The sequence below is a fragment of the Bos javanicus genome, chromosome 24 (assembly GCF_032452875.1).
Source record: "Bos javanicus breed banteng chromosome 24, ARS-OSU_banteng_1.0, whole genome shotgun sequence".
In the NCBI taxonomy this organism is placed as follows: domain Eukaryota; kingdom Metazoa; phylum Chordata; class Mammalia; order Artiodactyla; family Bovidae; genus Bos; species Bos javanicus.
Genome location: NC_083891.1, coordinates 45,928,500 through 45,946,915, shown reverse-complemented (window position 1 = coordinate 45,946,915; position 18,416 = coordinate 45,928,500). Strand labels below are relative to the sequence as shown.

At 35.3% G+C, this 18,416-nt stretch overlaps 1 protein-coding gene across 5 annotated transcripts in view; it reads right to left on the bottom strand.

Moving 5' to 3' along the window:
• Positions 1 to 18,416, bottom strand: part of ARK2N (arkadia (RNF111) N-terminal like PKA signaling regulator 2N) — an 84,839-nt gene that overhangs the window by 23,006 nt on the left and 43,417 nt on the right. For 4 of the 5 annotated variants that reach the window (XM_061400070.1, XM_061400072.1, XM_061400071.1 and 1 more), the window contains exon 3: positions 3,305 to 3,487. The exons of the other annotated variant lie outside the window; for it this stretch is intronic. In XM_061400070.1, the coding sequence (XP_061256054.1) occupies positions 3,305 to 3,487 (183 nt within the window). The remainder of the gene's footprint in view (positions 1 to 3,304; positions 3,488 to 18,416) is intronic. 5 annotated transcript variants of the gene reach the window in all.

Sequence of the window (18,416 nt, the reverse complement as noted above, 5' to 3'; positions counted from 1 at the left end):
ACTAAACAGTAAAAACTATTTTGCATACTAGAACATCTGCTGCTGCTGCTGCTAAGTCGCTTCAGTCGTGTCCGACTCTGTGCGACCCCAGAGACAGCAGCCCACCAGGCTCCCCCATCCCTGGGATTCTCCAGGCAAGAACACTGGAGTGGGTTGCCATTTCCTTCTCTGATGCATGAAAGTGAAAAGTGAAAGTGAAGTCGCTCAGTCATGTCTGACTCCCAGAGACCCCATGGACTGCAGCCTACCAGGCTCCTCCATCCATGGGATTTGCCAGGTAAGAACACCGGAGTGGGTTGCCATTAGCTTCTCCACTAGAACATCTAGTTGCTTAGAAAAAGAGACATGCTACAAGCCACTTAATGATTACTTATGTGATTCTAAATGGAGGGCTGTAGACCTGGTCTGAAATGTTGCTGTTAATTAGACACTGAGTATCCATCCTAAGCGGCTGGCTCAGATGGTAAAGAATCTGCCTGCAATGTGGGAGACACAGTTCAATCACCGGGTGGGATAGATACCCTGGAAAAGAAAATGGCAATCCACTCCAGTATTCTTGCCTGAAGAGCCCCATGGACAGAGGAACCTGGCAGGCTAACAGTCCACGGGGTCACAAAGAGTCAGACATGACTGAGCAACCAATGCAGTGTACAGTGTACAGAGACACTCAACAGTCTAACTCAGTGACTGGCTTTTATTTTATTGGGAGGGAGAGAAGGAAGACTATGATTAACCACTACATTTATCTTAAACTCCAAACACAAGAAAGATGATCTAATTGATACTAATAGTCCAAATCTCAAAACTATAAACTGGCAATGAAGCATAAATTCTATGAACATTTTGTTATGATACATTAAGTATATTCAAATTCACAAAACAGGTTCCCACTATGACAATTACATCAAGACTAGAGGGTATTAATAAATGGTAAAGAATCCACCTGACAATGCAGGAGACGCAAGGGACTTGGGTTTAATCCCTGAGTTGGGAAGATCCCCTGGAGACAACAATGGCAACCCACTGCAGTGTTCTTGCCTAGAAAATTCCATGGACAGAGGAGCCGGGCAGGCTACACTCCACGAGGTTGCAGAGTTGGATATGACTGAGTACACACACAAATACATTACTCACATACCTGCATGTCAGATTAAAAAAAAAAAAAAAAGACTTTGAACGATCAGTAAATGGCTTCATAAGAAAATACCATGGGGATCTGTTGAACAGTGATGTCCATGTCCTATGATACACAAAAACCTACACAATTTATGGCCCAATACATACATGTGCTTTCTTGATATATTACATCCTAGCGAAATTATCACACATGTACCAAAAGACACGTACAGGAAATGTTAATGGTAGCATCATTTCAAATAGCATCATAAATGTTCAAGAAGAGAATGGGTACGTCTACTGTCATATATGCATATGCTGGAATACTAAACAGCAGTGAAAAGTGAATGGACTACAGCAGTACTTAACAAGAACAAACTTCACAACATGTTGAACTAAAACAAAAGCAAGTGGCAAATGATTACCTTCTATGTAATACTACTTAGTATTAAAACATGCTTGTTTACAGATACAAAGCAAATGCAGTAAAACTATGAAGGAATACACAGGAATACCAAATATTAAATATCAATTTCAAGGCAGTGCTGGAGTGGAGAGAGAAGAATAGAGGAAGGAAGTCATGCGTGTTTCCCTCATCAAATACTTCTGTCATGTTTTCTTTCTTAGAATTTAGAGCTAAGCACCAAAGGCTAAGGTGGTTTTAAAGGATCAAGCTAACAATTACCTGAACCTGAAAATGTGAAGCTTCCCCACCCCCACCAATGCTGGTGACTTTAATGATATGGTAAGACGCCCAAATGCTGCACTGTTAGGTTAATTCATATTAAACTGCTAAATTGGTTGTAGATCAGAAACTCAAATATTAACAATTCAAAAGAGTTCAACCTAATATTAAAACTCTCTATGAAAAGCAAAAAAAAACAAACAGTAACTGTTCGTATTTTTCCTAACAATTCACAATAAAGTGGTCTACATTTACCGACCAGACTGCATTTAATGTTACAATATATACACAATACATATTAATAAACACTTAAAAGACACTTGTTGGGCAAAGCAAGTGTTTATACAAATAAAAACTGAAATCCAGAGAATCACCTTGTCCAAGGTAGGCAGTTAGCAGTCACAACAGAGTTAAAACTAAATCGAGGTCCTGTTCCAAAATTAGTCACAATAAATTAATCGGAAGCTCAACAAATAAAGAGAAACTTTTTTATTTGGTTCTAATTGAGGATTATGAAATGAATTAATGACAATGATCTGTAGAATTGTCTTTTACTTCCTAAGAACTTCAATAAAGTTCTAAATCATAGCCCACTGCTATTTTTGTAACACACAACTCATTTCCCATAAAAATAATATTCTAGGTAGTTATTAAATCAATGGAATTTATAAGTTAACTAGAAAACTAAAATACCTCTATAACAATAACGAAAATACACAGTATGTAAGAAGTCTGTCTCTCAATCCCCTCTACCTCTTTTCTTAAAATTTTCTAAAAACACTAGTACTTTTAGAAAAAGGTTTAAATTAGAAAGAATGTTGGAAGAAAGAGGTTTGGGGAACATACTGAAGGAGACTTGGAGGCATTGTGCAAGGTTTTCAAAGGTAACAGCAATAGGTTTCTTAGAGAATAAAACATCACTCTTAAGAATCATCACAGAACCAAGATAAACAATCAAGACAGGGAGAAAGATTTTCCTGAAAGACAGCAACTGAAGAGTTGGAAAAGACAAAATGAGAACTAGTGTAGAGAAATTAACAGGGACACTGCACAAGAGGCAGAACAACAGTGCGGTACTTCAGTGGACAGTCCACAGGGCGGACTGCAAGGTCACTCCCTGTTCAGAGTTAAGTGAGGGAATCCACTGGTGGTGGTTGGGTGGGGAGGGCTGGGGGGGTTTGGGGGTGGGGTGGGGAGACAGTATCAGGTCATCTGGCTGATTTTTACATATGTTAGGCATTTTTAACTCAAGATGTCTACTGAAATTTACCTATGCCTACAATTATTGTCTTAGATATTCTCATTTTTGCTTTCTTCTGATTAGTAAATACAAATGACATGCTACCCCAAATCTTTTCAGTTATAAAGGACATCCTGGATAGCCGCAATCATCTAATGTTAGATGTTTCTAGTTGGCCTGCTTTCCTAAGCAAGGAAAAGAGCTGCCAGGACACATGCATATTATACCATCAGAGAAGGAGGGGTAGGGATAGGGAGACCAACCTGCCTCCGCATTCAGCTCCTCTAGAAGCCCGCTGGTCCTCCAGGTAGCTCCTGTGTCCTGGCCTCCTACAGAATTACTGTGCTCTTGAACTACTGCAGCCGCCAATAAATTGTCCACATTTACCACTTCTGGCTCAGAGCCGGTGTCAGACATATCATAATGAGCTACAACTGGAGGTCCATCTAGGGAGGAAAAAAAATGTATACTTGTATCTAACTCATGGGGTGAAAAATACTTCTATAACTAAAAGCCCCCTAAATGCCTGTTGCCTTTATCTTGTTATTCTACCTAGTCAGAAAAGCTGCACTTTATACAATCTAATTATTTTGTACATGAAATGAAAGTGAAAGAAATACTCCAGCTTACAAAGATGAGGGAAACATTTGAGAAGGAGGGAAAGGGTGTTATTATGAAGAACAAAGACAAGACTATACTGAACAAAAGTTACATTCAATTCCTGTCATTCTGCTAAACGGCAAAAGATTAAGAGAAGGGACAACTATAGAGAAGGTAAAGCTGATTTTTTAAAGGAAACACTGATGCAAACTATTAAAACTGAATTTATATATTTTTAAGAGGATCAATCTAGTTTCTTCCTCTTAGTAGCTAATACTAAAAGTCCCTAGTAGAATCGAAGAAGAAAGTCAAATATATATTTTCCTACTTCAAGAGCTCTACTTGCCCAACATCTATTTCCAGTAAAGCCCTTTTATAGTATTAGGGATGTTATGTATTTTACAACATTCTATAAAAAGATGAGTGCGTGCTCAAGTCGGGTCTGACTCTTTGTCAGGTTCCTCTGCCCATGGGATTTTACAGGCAAGAATACTGGGGTGGGCTGCCATTTCCTACTCCAGGAGGTCTTCCAGACCCAGGGATCTAACCTGAATCTCCTGTACAGCAGGCGGATTCTTTACCACTGAGCCACCTGGGAAGCCCCCAGCAAAAAGATAATACTCATAAAATCCATCTTCAGGATTTGGATGTCTTGTGAGGGATATTTCTATTATCTTTTCCCTGAGAAAAACAACCAGCTGACACTCCAAGGAAGTGATACACAACCTTATGGGTTATTTGAGAGGAAGATATTAAAACTTTTGGAAAAATAAAGAGAGCCCTTCTACCTCCAAATCACCCTAAGCTGCTGAAAAGGGCAGCTGAGCTCTGAAGTAATTACACTGCAGTGATTCATGCTAAATAATTCAATATTCATGCTTGTAAAATAGATACATGCTTTAAAATGCTAGTGCTACCTTTTCTAATATAAAGGTTAAAAGCAAAAATCATTTTCAATCAACTATGAAGCATATCCCTTACTACTAACTGCTATTTTTGAATAAAATGCTTTTTCTCCTCCAACAGTTATTACTAAGTGCAAGCAAATCACTTAATTCCAGAAAAAAAATTTCTAATATCTAATAGATTAACGTTAAACACACCTATTTTATGAAACTCTTGACTATGAAGGAATACATATGCCAATAAATCATTAAAATAGAACACAATGAAGGACTGCTGTTTTAATACAAACATCCATTGTGTAAACTGTCACTAAACAAAACATGAAACACACTTGGGGCACTTATCTCTTAAGACTAAGTTCCCAAACCACAGGCTTATGCGGCAACACTTTAAAATAAAAAAATGACCAAACATAAAAGTAAATGAGTTATTAGGTGCCACCGTATAAGGAACAGACATGTCACAATATGAAATTCTGACGATCATGACAATTTCAGCTGACTACTTAAAAATAATTTCCAATTTCCCCAAAAGGGTACATCAAGTTCATAAAATTCAACAGTGTGGCCTTAGTATCAGCTAGTAATAGATTTTAGACCAAATAGTAAAATATTAGTTCATGTTTGTGGTTTTTCTTTTCAAAAAAGAAAAGAAAGCTGTATCATTTATGGAGTTCTCGTCAGAGTTCAAAATGATTATTATGGAATCAAGATAATGTGGGATGTCCAAATATTTATTTGGTTGCAGAAGATATGAAGGTCAAGTACAATATTGACTATTTGACCAAATATTCTATTTTTTAAAGGGCTTTATTATGTGTTTTGTGTTTGGAAAAAAATAAGAGACTTATTTAAAAATTTGTATCATAAATACCATTCACAACCTCTTGCCCTCACGTTCCCCCACCCCACAACCCACAACCACCAAATTGAGGCAACAGGTCAACAGTCAAGTCAAAATTGTACCCACTCCTACATGTAAACTCATGCAAAAAGTATAAGTGCAGATGTACATGCAGAGTAACATCACCTACCCATGGAAATAACTTGTCTGAAAGTCTTCATCAGTAGGATATACAAGCATAAACTTGTTATCTGGCTTCATTCTTGTATCTTCCATATTTCCAAACAGCACACCTTATAGCTTAGCTCAAATTTAGTATTCATCATAAACAAAGACAGCAATATTTTCACATTTTAATTATACTTAAAATTAAAATAAATTATCACTGTCGTTTTTCATATCTAATATATTCAAACAATGACAAGTCAGTACTATATAAACTTTAATAAAGTTAAGGAAAGGTTGTTTTTCCAATTTTGCCTTCCAACAAGAAATCACAATTAAGCATCTTGTGTCCCAAGGTCATCTCACACTATCAGCAAACCAAAATTAAGTAAGATATGTTTAAAGAACTAAGCATCAAGGCTTGGATTTTGAATCACTAAGGATGAATATTAGCTAACTGATGGGGACAATTTATGGTATTCTTTTAAAACATGATTTCTGCTACACAGCAAAATTAAGAGGTAAGATCCTTTTAAAATAAGTATCTCTTGAAGGAAAAAATAAAATCAAACCACTAAGAGGAGCTAGAAAAACCAGGAACATTAATAACAGAAGCAGCTATCTATGCTTCCAATTTGATTCTATCAATTTATTACAGGAGGGAATAAGCATGAAGCTATTTTTCTTCCTCTGACTTGATTGTTCCTCTAGGATGCTAAAACAACTGTGCTGCTACTAAGATAATTTTGACTTTTAAAAACATCAAAATAGCAACTTCAAGTAAAATTACACATGGAAACATTTCCAATTTAAAATGCAGTCACTAAGCATTCCATGTTTACAACATAAAAGGTTATCAAACTTCACATTCTCCCATTTGATATCTGTCAACCACACATCATCAATGTATAATGATGAACTTTGTTTTTCTATAGTCATTAAAAGCATCTCTCTATAAAGGTAAATCTAACTCAATTATTTAATAACTATTTTGTCTGTGGTTAATCCAAGTGCTGTGTCCAATTTAAGTGTCTTGAAATTTTTGCTGATCACAAGAAAAATAAAATGTTCAGCAATCCACTGCTTCATTTAAGAACATCACCTTGGTCTATCTTGTGCTAGACAGGTCTGCATCCTGTCTCTGACCTCCAAGTTTATAAATAGGTTCTAACTTTTGAAATACCAAAATACAGGTGTGGGACTTTCCAAACGGTCCAGTGGTTAAGACTCTGCACTTCCACTGCAGGGGGAGCAGGTTCGATCCTGGTCAGGGAATTAAGATCCAGCTTGCCAAACAGTTCGGCCAAAAAAAGAAAAATGAAACAAAACATACAGATCTATCTATTCATCACACATTCCTACTACAGTGAAGTTTACCCCTATGTGACTTTAAATCTTCTGTATTATTATCAACAGTGTTTAATTTTATGAATTGGTCTTCTTTCTGGTCAAATATGTTCTCTTCTAAATCTCATGGAAACAACTTGAATCATGAAAACAAAAAACAAAGCAAAACAAAGCCTAACATCCATCCTCTATTACATCTATCTTTCCAAATCCCTCTTTCCAAAGCTGATAACCAAAAGCACAGAATTTTAAAACTATGCAATATATAAGTTACCAGTCCCATTTTACAGATGAGAAATTTTGAGTCCTAGGGAGGTAAAACCAGCATAGTTTACAGTTGTTCTCAGCGGTGAGGGAATGGGAAATATACAGGGTAAGACTGGGAGCCGTATATGAAGTGCATAGGTTTGGGGCAGCAAATACATAGGTTAAAATCCTGCCTACTTCTTCTTAACGTATGACTCAGCTTGTTCACAGGGTTACGATGAAGGTTAAAATATAACACAGAACACAACAGTTCAAATACTGGTCCACCTGCCCACCTTTCCATTATAAATTAGCACTTAACCCTACTTCTTTGTTTGCTTATGTTTGTGTAAACTCTGCTGTACACAGCCTGCATGCAAGAAGCTTTGAGAAAACATCACTGCCTGAGTTGGTGCCTTCTACTGGTCATGGATTAACCCATCTTGTTAAGTAAATGCTTTGCTGGGATTAATAAGGTCATCACATATGTGGCTTTTGTATTTTTATTTTTGTTTGAAGTGAAATGTTAGCTTAGATGTATTCATATGAAAGTGTTTTAAAGCCAGATAGAGGTCACTTTGGATCATCCCTATTTGGCATCATTCTTACCTACAAAGCCCTTCCACTAACACAAGTGTTGTCAGACTCCCAGTATGAAATCTAATCAGATCTGGGAATCAGAAATTCCTCTTGTATCCCACAGACATCTGGAAACGTCACTCCTTCTCTATTGCTAAATCTACGGCCCAAGGAAAGGTGGAGCAACAGACAAACAGCGTTTACTTATTCAATTCCCATTTCAATGACTACAGTAATATACGATAAAGACCAGAATAAATTCCTTCTCTATGTTTTACTACAGCCAATTTCCCAAAACCCCTCACAGAAGAGGAAAGAAAAAAACTTTCCTGCTGCTGTCAAAGGACCCCACAGAAGTTCTGCCTCCCTAGTCATTAAAGGTCCTAAGATCAGTACCATTATCTACAACATCTAGAGAAAGTCACTCCAATAGTGAGATTCAAAAAAAGTTACACCTAAAAAGAAGAGTTCTCAGAAATTACCTACCCAAGCACTTTAGGGAGGAGGAGCATGTGTACGGTATTCAAGTTAGGAAAAGAAGTGTAGGGAAAATGAGGTGTGAGCCTTAGGGATTGAAAGAAAGAAGCAAACCTCAATAGTTGAAAGGGAAATCTGCAATTGGCAGAACCTACCTAATAAAAACTAGCTTTTTAGTAATACATCTAAATATTTACCAAGATGGAAAATGATTATTTGGAATAAGAAAAAATAAAATACTTAAGAAAATACATACGCTGTATTTTATTACTATTAATCTACATATATATGTAATATATGTACACACATACACAAAGAACCATTTATAAAACCAGTAATTTCAAAGCATCTCTTGGGAAAGATAACTATATCAACCAGAAAAGACAAAAAGTGCCATTTCTAAAATAACAACTTTAAATACCAAAAACTGGGTATTTTTCCTTTATAGTATTATAAAGCTATTTTAGTAAAAAGAAAAATAAGATAGTGCTAAATGAAAATAAAATGCAGCAATATGCACTGAAATTCTATGTCAGAAGTTAAAAAATAATTTTTAAATAAAATGAATTGATGCCTATTTTGTGTTTTTCCCATTATATCCAACTCAATTATTAAAAATTTAGATGTTCCGTTTACAAGGGAGAAATAGAGTTTTAAGGATTACATCTGTTCTTACATCATACTGACAAATGACAGGTCATTTTGCCCAGAGAAGTTACCTATAATACTGATGAACAGTTAACTTTGAAAGTATTGAAGGAAAATATTCAAGATTAAATACAGAAAACAGGACACTTGCAGAGGTCACCATCTTTCAATTTATCTTTGTATTTCAAGGACAAATCCACAATTTCTGTTTTGAGGATTCACATCAATGGAGAACAAAACTAAAACATCTACACTACTACATACAAGAAGGAAGAACACGAAAAATTGACATGACTTTCGCCACATCCTCGTATCTATGTACCCTGCTAAGACACATCCACTCAGCTTTTTGGTTATTCCTCAAGGTAGGCTACATTTTGCTATTTTCTAAACAGTCTTCAATTTTTAACAGGATAACTCAGAAGAACATATAAAGGAGAAGAATCTCCACCTTTTATGTTAGCACTGATATTTTGTTATTTCCTTTTTCAATATACCAACTGCAAAAAGACAGAAAATTATCTGAAAAACACCATGTGAAATCTATTATTAGTGATACTACCTATAAACTAATGCCATTCATTTCATTATGGAAAAGCAGGTTTCTGTACTAAGGAACACCTAATGTGAATTAACTGGTAGGGAATCACTATAACTAATGTAAAAGGATCCTAAATAGAGTAACAAGAAACATTTCTTTTTAAACATTTTTATTTATCTAGGTCAACTGATACACTTCAAATGCAGAATTAGGTAAAAGATATAAAGAAAATGCAGTAAAAATAAAAATCACAGCAATTTGATAACATTCTTCCCAAATTTTAAAGTTTTAAGACTTTATTATCAAAGAATACACTTCCTCATGGATTATTATTCCTTCATTTCTTAACATGTCTTCTATTGTACGTTGTAGTATTTTAAGATAATATGAAAAGATCTATTCATTACTTTGGTTTCAATCCCCACTAACTTTTCCTAAACTTCAGAGAAATTAAAAACAGAATCAAGAAAAAAATGAAAAGTATAGAACTCGGAAATTATTCACATTGATAACTATTAATGTACTCATATAACTGTTCCAGACAGATTAAAAACGACAAGTTTCTTATCTGTACAATGATTGAGGGCATATACGCCATTTTTAGAGAAGATTCTGAGAATTATTCTTTGAGAACAATTTTTATTAAAGCAAATTTAATAAAAAATTAATTAAATTTCAGTTTAATAAATCTGCTCAAATTGTTTTGATACTGTGTTTTCTCACATGTGAAACCCCACAAAATCTTTTCCATTGTGCCCCTTACTATACTATTTAAATAATTCAAACAGAAGAGAGGAAATCAATACAAGCTAAACAAAATATAACAGGTAACTATTTTTTAAAGTCAAGTTCTGAAGAAGAAAAAAAAAATAAAAAATAAAGTCAAGTTCTGTAAAATAACCTGCCCATGTTATCTGACCTGCATATAAACCTTACGCAATATATTTCATTAAATTGTGCTATATCTCAACCTTCAGATCACAGTATCTGCTGTTAAATACACATAACTAAGGAATGACAAAAGCAATGAAGCAAAATAAACTAATTCGTGTATATTCTTTTACTCAGTCTGCTAATGAAACAAACAAGCAGTCAAAATCTTTACCTGATAATCTAAGAAATAAATTTTTCCACCTAACTTAATCACTCTAACTCGTATATGGCAATTTTTTTTTAATACACATTTAGGAAGCAATGAATGGATATATTAGTGACTTGAATCCATTAAAATCCCTGTAGACTATTGCATAGTTATGTTTCCAGCACAACCTGCCAACTATAGCATTAATAAGAATACAGGATTATTTCATAATTCTGAAGGTCCACACACCTTCATGAGCACATGCACACACACACTCTTGAGACTAGGCTTATTCCTTTGACTTAGTAACAAAGAACAGGCTTTTCTCTTGGAGCCCCCAAAATGACAGATCCTTTAAGTCAAAAAAAAAAAAACTTCATGCAAAATATTAAGTTTTAAGATTTTAATTTTATTGTGTTGTGTTGTAAATTAAATTTTTATTTGAGCTCTTATTACACTCAAGTTTTAATAATGCACACAAATTACACATTAATATAACTGAGAGGTATTATGCAATGAGAGGCTCAAATAACCTGATAACTCTAATCTTAAATCTGCTGGTTAAATTTTCTTAAAAATGATTAGGATCTAATGTCCTACAACACTGAACTAGGAGACTCTAGGCAGAAAACAGTCTGTAGATAGATTATCGGAAAACATATTCACTATAGCGCCCCCCGCTTAAATACCAGCAACTAAATAGCATATGTAGACTGTTAGCGAGATGACATAATCCAAATATGGGATTATAGTCTTCATTTTAATCTTTCCTCTATTTCTTTCGGAATTGATCCTTTTCTTGAAAACTGGACTGATTAAAATGAGCAAAGATACTTTAAATAAACCATCTGTGTTTGTCTTCTCTTTCTTTTCTTGCAGTAATTCCCTATAAAGCACTGCAATCTGCCAGTCCTCAGTGACTCTCCAAAGGTCATCTCCCTGATCTTCCCAAGCTTCACAGAGAAGCAGAGGGGCCACTGCCTGGCTTGCCCTGGGGCCTGTAGATACTGGTGGCAGCCATATTTGGGAGCACATTCTCCTGGGATTATACTCTTTTCTTTTATTAACCTTTTATTTGGTATTAGGATACAGCTGATTAACTGGGTAGCCATTTAACAATGTTGTGACAGTTACAGGTGGACAGAAAAGGGACTCAGCTATATATCTACAAGTATCCATTCTCCCCCAAACCCACCCACCCATCCAGGCTGCCACATAACACTGAGCAGAGTGGGATTATATTCTTAAATAAAAAGCATTTCAACCATGTCTAGATCAATGCTAGACATGATCTAGATCAACTAAAAGACGTTTCTGTCCAGCATTAGCCCTTTATACACCACAAAAAAGCCCAAACAGGATATATTCCCTGTACTTAAAATTCTAGGAAAATTAAGCCAATTTAAGGTAAGTTAAGGGAAGACCAGGGTTCCCTGGTAGCTCAGCTGGTAACGAATCCACCTACAATCCAGGAGACTCCAGTTCGATTCCTGGGTCGGGAATTTCCCCCTGGAGAAAGGATAGGCTACTACCCATTCCAGTATTCATGGGCTCCCTTGGTGGCCCAGACAGCAAAGAATGTGCCTGCAATGCGGGAGACCTGGGTTCGATCCCTAGGTTGAGAAGATCCCCTGGAGGAGGGCATGGCAACCCACTGCAGTATTCTTGCTTGGAGAATCCCCATGGACAGAGAAGCCTTGTGGGTCCATGGGGTTGCAAGGAGTCAGACACGACTGAGCGACTAAGCACAGCACAGCACAAGGGATGACCACTAGGCACTTCTAAAATAATACCGATATAAAAATGCCACCACATAATCCAAAAATAATTTCCACTTCTTAGTATGTATTTAGACTATGATCTTAGGAATACAGACTGCCTCAGTGAAGGAGAATTCAATAATCCAAAACAGCAGTCGTTTTTAAAAAACTATTATAACTACTTCAAATACTTAATACTTCTTTGTCCACAATACAAAAACAAATTTTTCTGAAAGAAGAATTTTTAAATCGTGCAATCTGGAAAAAGCATAATTACTTTAAAGCACGATTCATTAAAAAAAAAAAAACAACTACTGTTTCAAAACAATACTCCTTAAGACAGCAACACATTTTCAAGACACCACGACAAACTGAAAATCAGGGGAAAAAACTGTATGTACGCTTCTGGTACACAATTATTCTTAAGGTTAAACTTTTCAAACCACAAAATATAAAATTTTGTTTTGGAATAAATTTTAATATTTTAGCATATATTCTATGAATTAAATCAGTACATTCCGGTGTTCCTCTTCTTTCTACCAAAACCTCTCTTTCCATATCTTTATACAAATTTATGTAGAAAAAGCTTCCTCAAATTTATTATGCTCGATACCTTCTCAAATATTTACAATATTTTTACCTTGAATATCAATTATTAAAACTTTACCTTGATAATTCCACTCAACTGACATTTTTCTCTTTTAGGCAAATAAAATCTGTAGATTTCCTAGTCCATTATCTAATAACAACAAGAAACAGAACATGTCCAGTCAATACTAAGAATAATGTCTATGTTACTTTTTATGTTATTCTTAAAGGATTCATTCATGTTTTCTATTTTAAAAATAAAAAGCATTTCACTACATGCTTAATATATGAAACATTAAATCATGAATCAAAGAAGAAATCTGTTAAGTTCTTGAAGCAGTTATGCATGCATAGAAAAGCAGTCATGTTAACATGCTGAAATTGACATTTTCTTATATCTAAAAATCCATGTCTAGTAAAATCTGTGATCCCAGGGAAAAGCCGAATACAGAACAAACTTCCCTGAAAACATCTTAATTTAAAATAAATATTATAGATTAGCAAAAAACTTCTCACCCAAAACCAATATGCTCTTCTTATTGGTATAAAACAGGAAAGTTAAAAAAATATTAGCTGAAGTAGTTTACAAGTGTTGTGCTATCATGTCAGAGAAAAACCCATCAGTTGTAACTCTCCCAAAGTTAATTCCCAATTCTCATGTATTAAGCTCTAAAAAGAAAAAAAAATTTTAAGTCATTTTTCACTTCAAAAAAGCAAAATAAATTGATTCAATCTATTACAGTTAATTTACAAGGTATAGATATCTGAATATAGAACTAAATAGAAAAAGTGAAGACAATTTTTCTGAGTAGTTACTGGTAAATTACTAAAATAAAACAAAGGTCTTTACTGTTTATACAGCTGACCCTAAAGTTGGGCTCCCACCCACTGCACAGTTGAAGAAAATCCACACAAAACTTTGTAACAGTCTGTGGTCCCACATCCATGAATACTATCAAGCACAGATTGTGCAGAACCACAGTTCATATTTAGTGCAAAAAATCTGCATATAAGACCTATGCAGTTCAAACTCCTGTCGTTCTAATGTCCAACTATATATGAAACTCCAAATATATCACCTATCCTTCCTCTTGCAAAACAGACAATCAGATCTTTTTCAGTTGCAACTATATTAAATATTAAAATAACCTTACTCATATTGAGAAGTTAACTTATAAATTTGAAGGGGAAAAACTACCATATTTTTATTGTAAGTAAATCCAGTAGGAAGTACAATTTTTTTAAAAAAGCACAAGGTAATGTTAGCAAAGTTATATACACCTACTGAAAATTTTCTTCCTAAATTAGCTGTTTCTCACACTATTTCTCAGTCCTGGGCCACACACTGAAAATCTATCATGTTGCAAAGCTAACGATGCTGTGCTATTTTCTCCCCTTTGACACACGCCATGGACTCTTTAACATACCATTTATTTTCAGTCCAGGGACTGAAAACAAAATTAAATTGGTAGTACATTAGCCAATACATTTAGTCACTATTAATTTAAAAACCCATTCAATACATACCCTTCATAGAGTGACCATTTCATCTCTATCCTCTAGAGGGTTACCCTTTATATCAGAGTACCAATTTCACCGGATTCTGCCAGGTAACTGCTTAGAGAGTTAAAGCTTAAAATAAAAACCCATCTATGTAACATTGGAAAAATACTGCTTTTCTCACACATAAACTCAAACTCCTGTCTAATCTGCATTCCTTACAGTATCTCACATAGCAGGTACAGAGCATTAATTTGCTCAAAAAGTAATTCATTCTTCCTGCACACAAAGGCTACTTCATACAAGTCATTAAAGACTAGCAACAAAATCAGTTCATTAAATGACCTATGAAAGAATGACATAAAAATGCTCATGCAATATTCACTCATGACCTCCAGAATGAGATTAATTACATCATTCCTCTTACAGGAATCACAAGCAAGTCAACACTGTTGTAGAGATTAATGCTAAGAGACTCTAAGGGAATTAACCACTTACCTATCTGGATTCACTAAGATTCCCTATTTTATATCTTACTGATATTTATGCTTTTGGCATGAAAAAAGCATAAAGATGAGGATCACTCCTGCTGCTGCTGAATCACTTCAGTCGTGTCCGACTTTGTGCGACCCCATAGATGGCAGCCCACCAGGATGTCCCTGTGGTTGCCATTTCCTTCTCCAATGCATGAAAGGGAAAAGTGAAAGTGAAGTCGCTCAGTCGTGTCCAACCCTCAGCAACCCCATGGACTGCAGCCTTCCAGGCTCGTCCATCCATGGGATTTTCCAGGCAAGAGTACTGGAGTGGGGTGCCATTGCCTTCTCAGGAGGATCACTCCTATCATCATATAAATACGGTTCTATGTTCCAAGCACATGTAACAAAACTCTAACTAGAATTCATGAAATTTTGTTTTGAATAACTAATTTTTTAAAAAGCAACTTGTTTACTATTTAATTTTTAAAACATTACCAAAAGAAACTTAAAATGGGCAAAAGCATATTCTTTCTTACACAATTCAAAAAGCAGATAGTTAACACAATTAATTTTGTGATAGATTCAAAGGTTGTTCTATAATATTCCCATTTTCAACAAAGTTAATCAGAAAAGTGTAACGTCTGAGAATTCGAATGTGCTGTCAACATTCCAACAAGCCACAAAGGGCTGTTGCAGCAGGTCTTGGGAATCAGGCAATTCGAGTAAGCACCTGATGGGTGATGGGGAAATGCCTTGGCCAACTAGCTGCATTTTAAGTTCCCTGGGCTCCAGTAGCTGCTTGTCCTCTTCACCAGTCAAGGTGAGTTAGTTTTTCCATCCACATTCGGAACTTCTCTGTCTGCCTCTGCATCTTGGAATAACAGCTCATGACCTCTTCTAGGACACTGCCTATAACATTTCTAACACACACAGCACCCCTGCCAAGTAATCCTAAAACTTCGCTGGGCGCTCCTTCAGATCCGCCAGTATGACTGAAGTCAGTTTTAAAGGCAGTGAGGCCATTTGATAAAACGTCATTAAATCAGAAAATTGTATTTTTATGAAGACATGCTTATTCAGGAAAATGACTTAAGCATTACCAAGAACAGGCAAATAGATTCAGCAATGACAAGGAGCACTTAATTAACCAAACACAAGTAATTCTGAGAAAAATAACATGACACTACCCTTTTTTCATAGCTTCACTGAATCTGCCTAGGATTTTATATTTTGTACTATACAACTAACTACTCAAGTTTGAAAGTATCAGTAGCTTTCAAACTTGCTAAACATAAAGACCTGGAATGGTATAACAAACACCAAAACGTAGGCAGCTCCCAGGCATAGGTTTGTTTTAAGCCCCCTGGGTGATTCCAGTGTACAACCCTGACTGAGTATCACTGTATCCCTGAATATTTTCACACCATGACTTTAAAATTCTAAAAGGTGTTTTAACAGCTGACCATAATAAGTCAATATAAATAATTCTGTTAATTGATTTTCATCAACTACTCTTATGTTAAAAAAAATTGTTTTCCTTATGGAAAAACCACATAAAGGATATACAAAATCCATGTATACTGCTGTGTAATATTTTTGATAAACCCTGGTTTATGCAAGGTACTAAAACATATATCTCAAAAAAAAAAAGTTTTGTGGTTAAGTTTTGGATATACAAATCATATTCTGCTCTTTTGGAGAGCACATTAATGGCTCTGAGTTGTCCTGCAGTAGACAAATCTGTTTCCACATGATCCAGCACTTTTCAAATGTGTGAACAGTGTACACCTATTAATATCAAGTAGAACAGTGGTTTCAGAGGATTCCAGTTTTAGGATATGCTCTTCTATATACAGTGTTTTATCCTTGAACTAGGCCAGATTAGTTTTGGTTTGGGTCCCAAATACTTTGGGTTTCTAGTAAAACTAATTATACTGAACTCTTTTCTTCAGGTAACTATTAAAAATGTTACCTCCTCAGATCACTCTTGCCTATGCTACCTAATATAGCTATTCTACCCCATCTCTAGTTCATTTTTATCTGAACTCTTATATCTTGCTTTATTATTATTCATAATGTATATTCCTACTTGACAGCATATGATGAATTCATTTATTATCTGTCTCCTCAAAAAAGATGATGTTCCACGAGGGCAGACATGTTTCATTCACTGTTGCATTCCCAATGCCGCATAGCAGGTGTCCAAACTTTGCTGAATGAATGAATGATGGAATCAATCAAGCTTGGCCTTATACCATCTACCTATATCAAGAAGTCTTAATAAAGAACTGCCCCCATGAAATGCTCTATTATATTTATCCCAGAATATTTCTGAAAATACAGTTTACTTTATCTCATAGTGGCTTTTTATGAATAGGCAAAAGAAAAGTTTCCCAGGTCTCGGTATCAAGAAATGCAGTGTTTCTGCTATATTAAGAGAACTGCTTATATCATGCCACCTCACCTCTACTCAATGCCTAAAAGGCTACAGGACAAACTTTGAGCCCAATTCTACCTAGCAAATAAAAACTTCATCAAGTTTATTGTTACCAACTTTTCCCTCTAACTTCATTTTATTCCTCCACCCGATTACTCCATTCCATGCCCTCTCTCCACATTAAAAAAAAAAAAACACCTTATTTATAAGTAAACGTCTTCAAGAAGGACATACCTTTCCCCAAAGTATAACACATTCAGCTTATGGAGAAACTAAAAGGAGTTTGAAGTATATTAAACTTTCTTTAAACAGTTTATATCCATTATAAGTGCTGGGTAAACTGTAGTGTACAGGACAGGAATTTATACAACTACTTTGATGTTTCAGATTCTGGTGCTGCTTATTTTTCAGTATTTAAAAGCTGAATTCAACAAAATGGTATGAGAACACTTGTGCTAAGGACAGCGAGATAAGATGCAGCCTTATAAAGATGACTACCAGCAAAACGCACTAAAAGCAAAGACATTTTAAAGTCTAAAAAGACGACGCAATTACACATGTCAAAACAAACAGGATGTACAATACCGAGTATGAACCGTAACATATAAACCACGGGCCCTGAGTGATGACGTGTCAGTCTAGGCACAAACGTCCCGTTTTGTGCAGGTGCTGCTAGTGGAGGAGGCTGCACGCAGGTGAGAAGGGGAATAAATGGGAAATCTCCTTACCTTCCGTTTTATTCTGCTGTGAACCTACAATTGCTCTGAAAACTACATCTAAAAAAAGAAAACCAACCAGGGACCATATTCTCATCTTAAACACACATATGTCCTTTTAACACTAAAATATATCCTACTTTGAGAAAGACATATCAAAAGCAAAGTTTATGCTTTTGCATACACGAAGTTTTTAAGGGCACTCACCTAAGGAAATAAATTAGGAAGAACAGGCTGAAAACAATACCTCGGTGCTTTAACATTAGAGATTGTCAAAGAATATTCACCAGTAACATTTCAAAGCTTCTAAATTTAAGGTAACATTATCTGGACACTGTAGTATTGAGGAGATCACATTTAAACAATGCATGCTTTTAATAAAATCACTTAAATGGATAAAAATTTATAATTGCTCATGTTTGCTAATTTATAAAGACTGTGCTGTGGTTTTTATAATTAAGAACA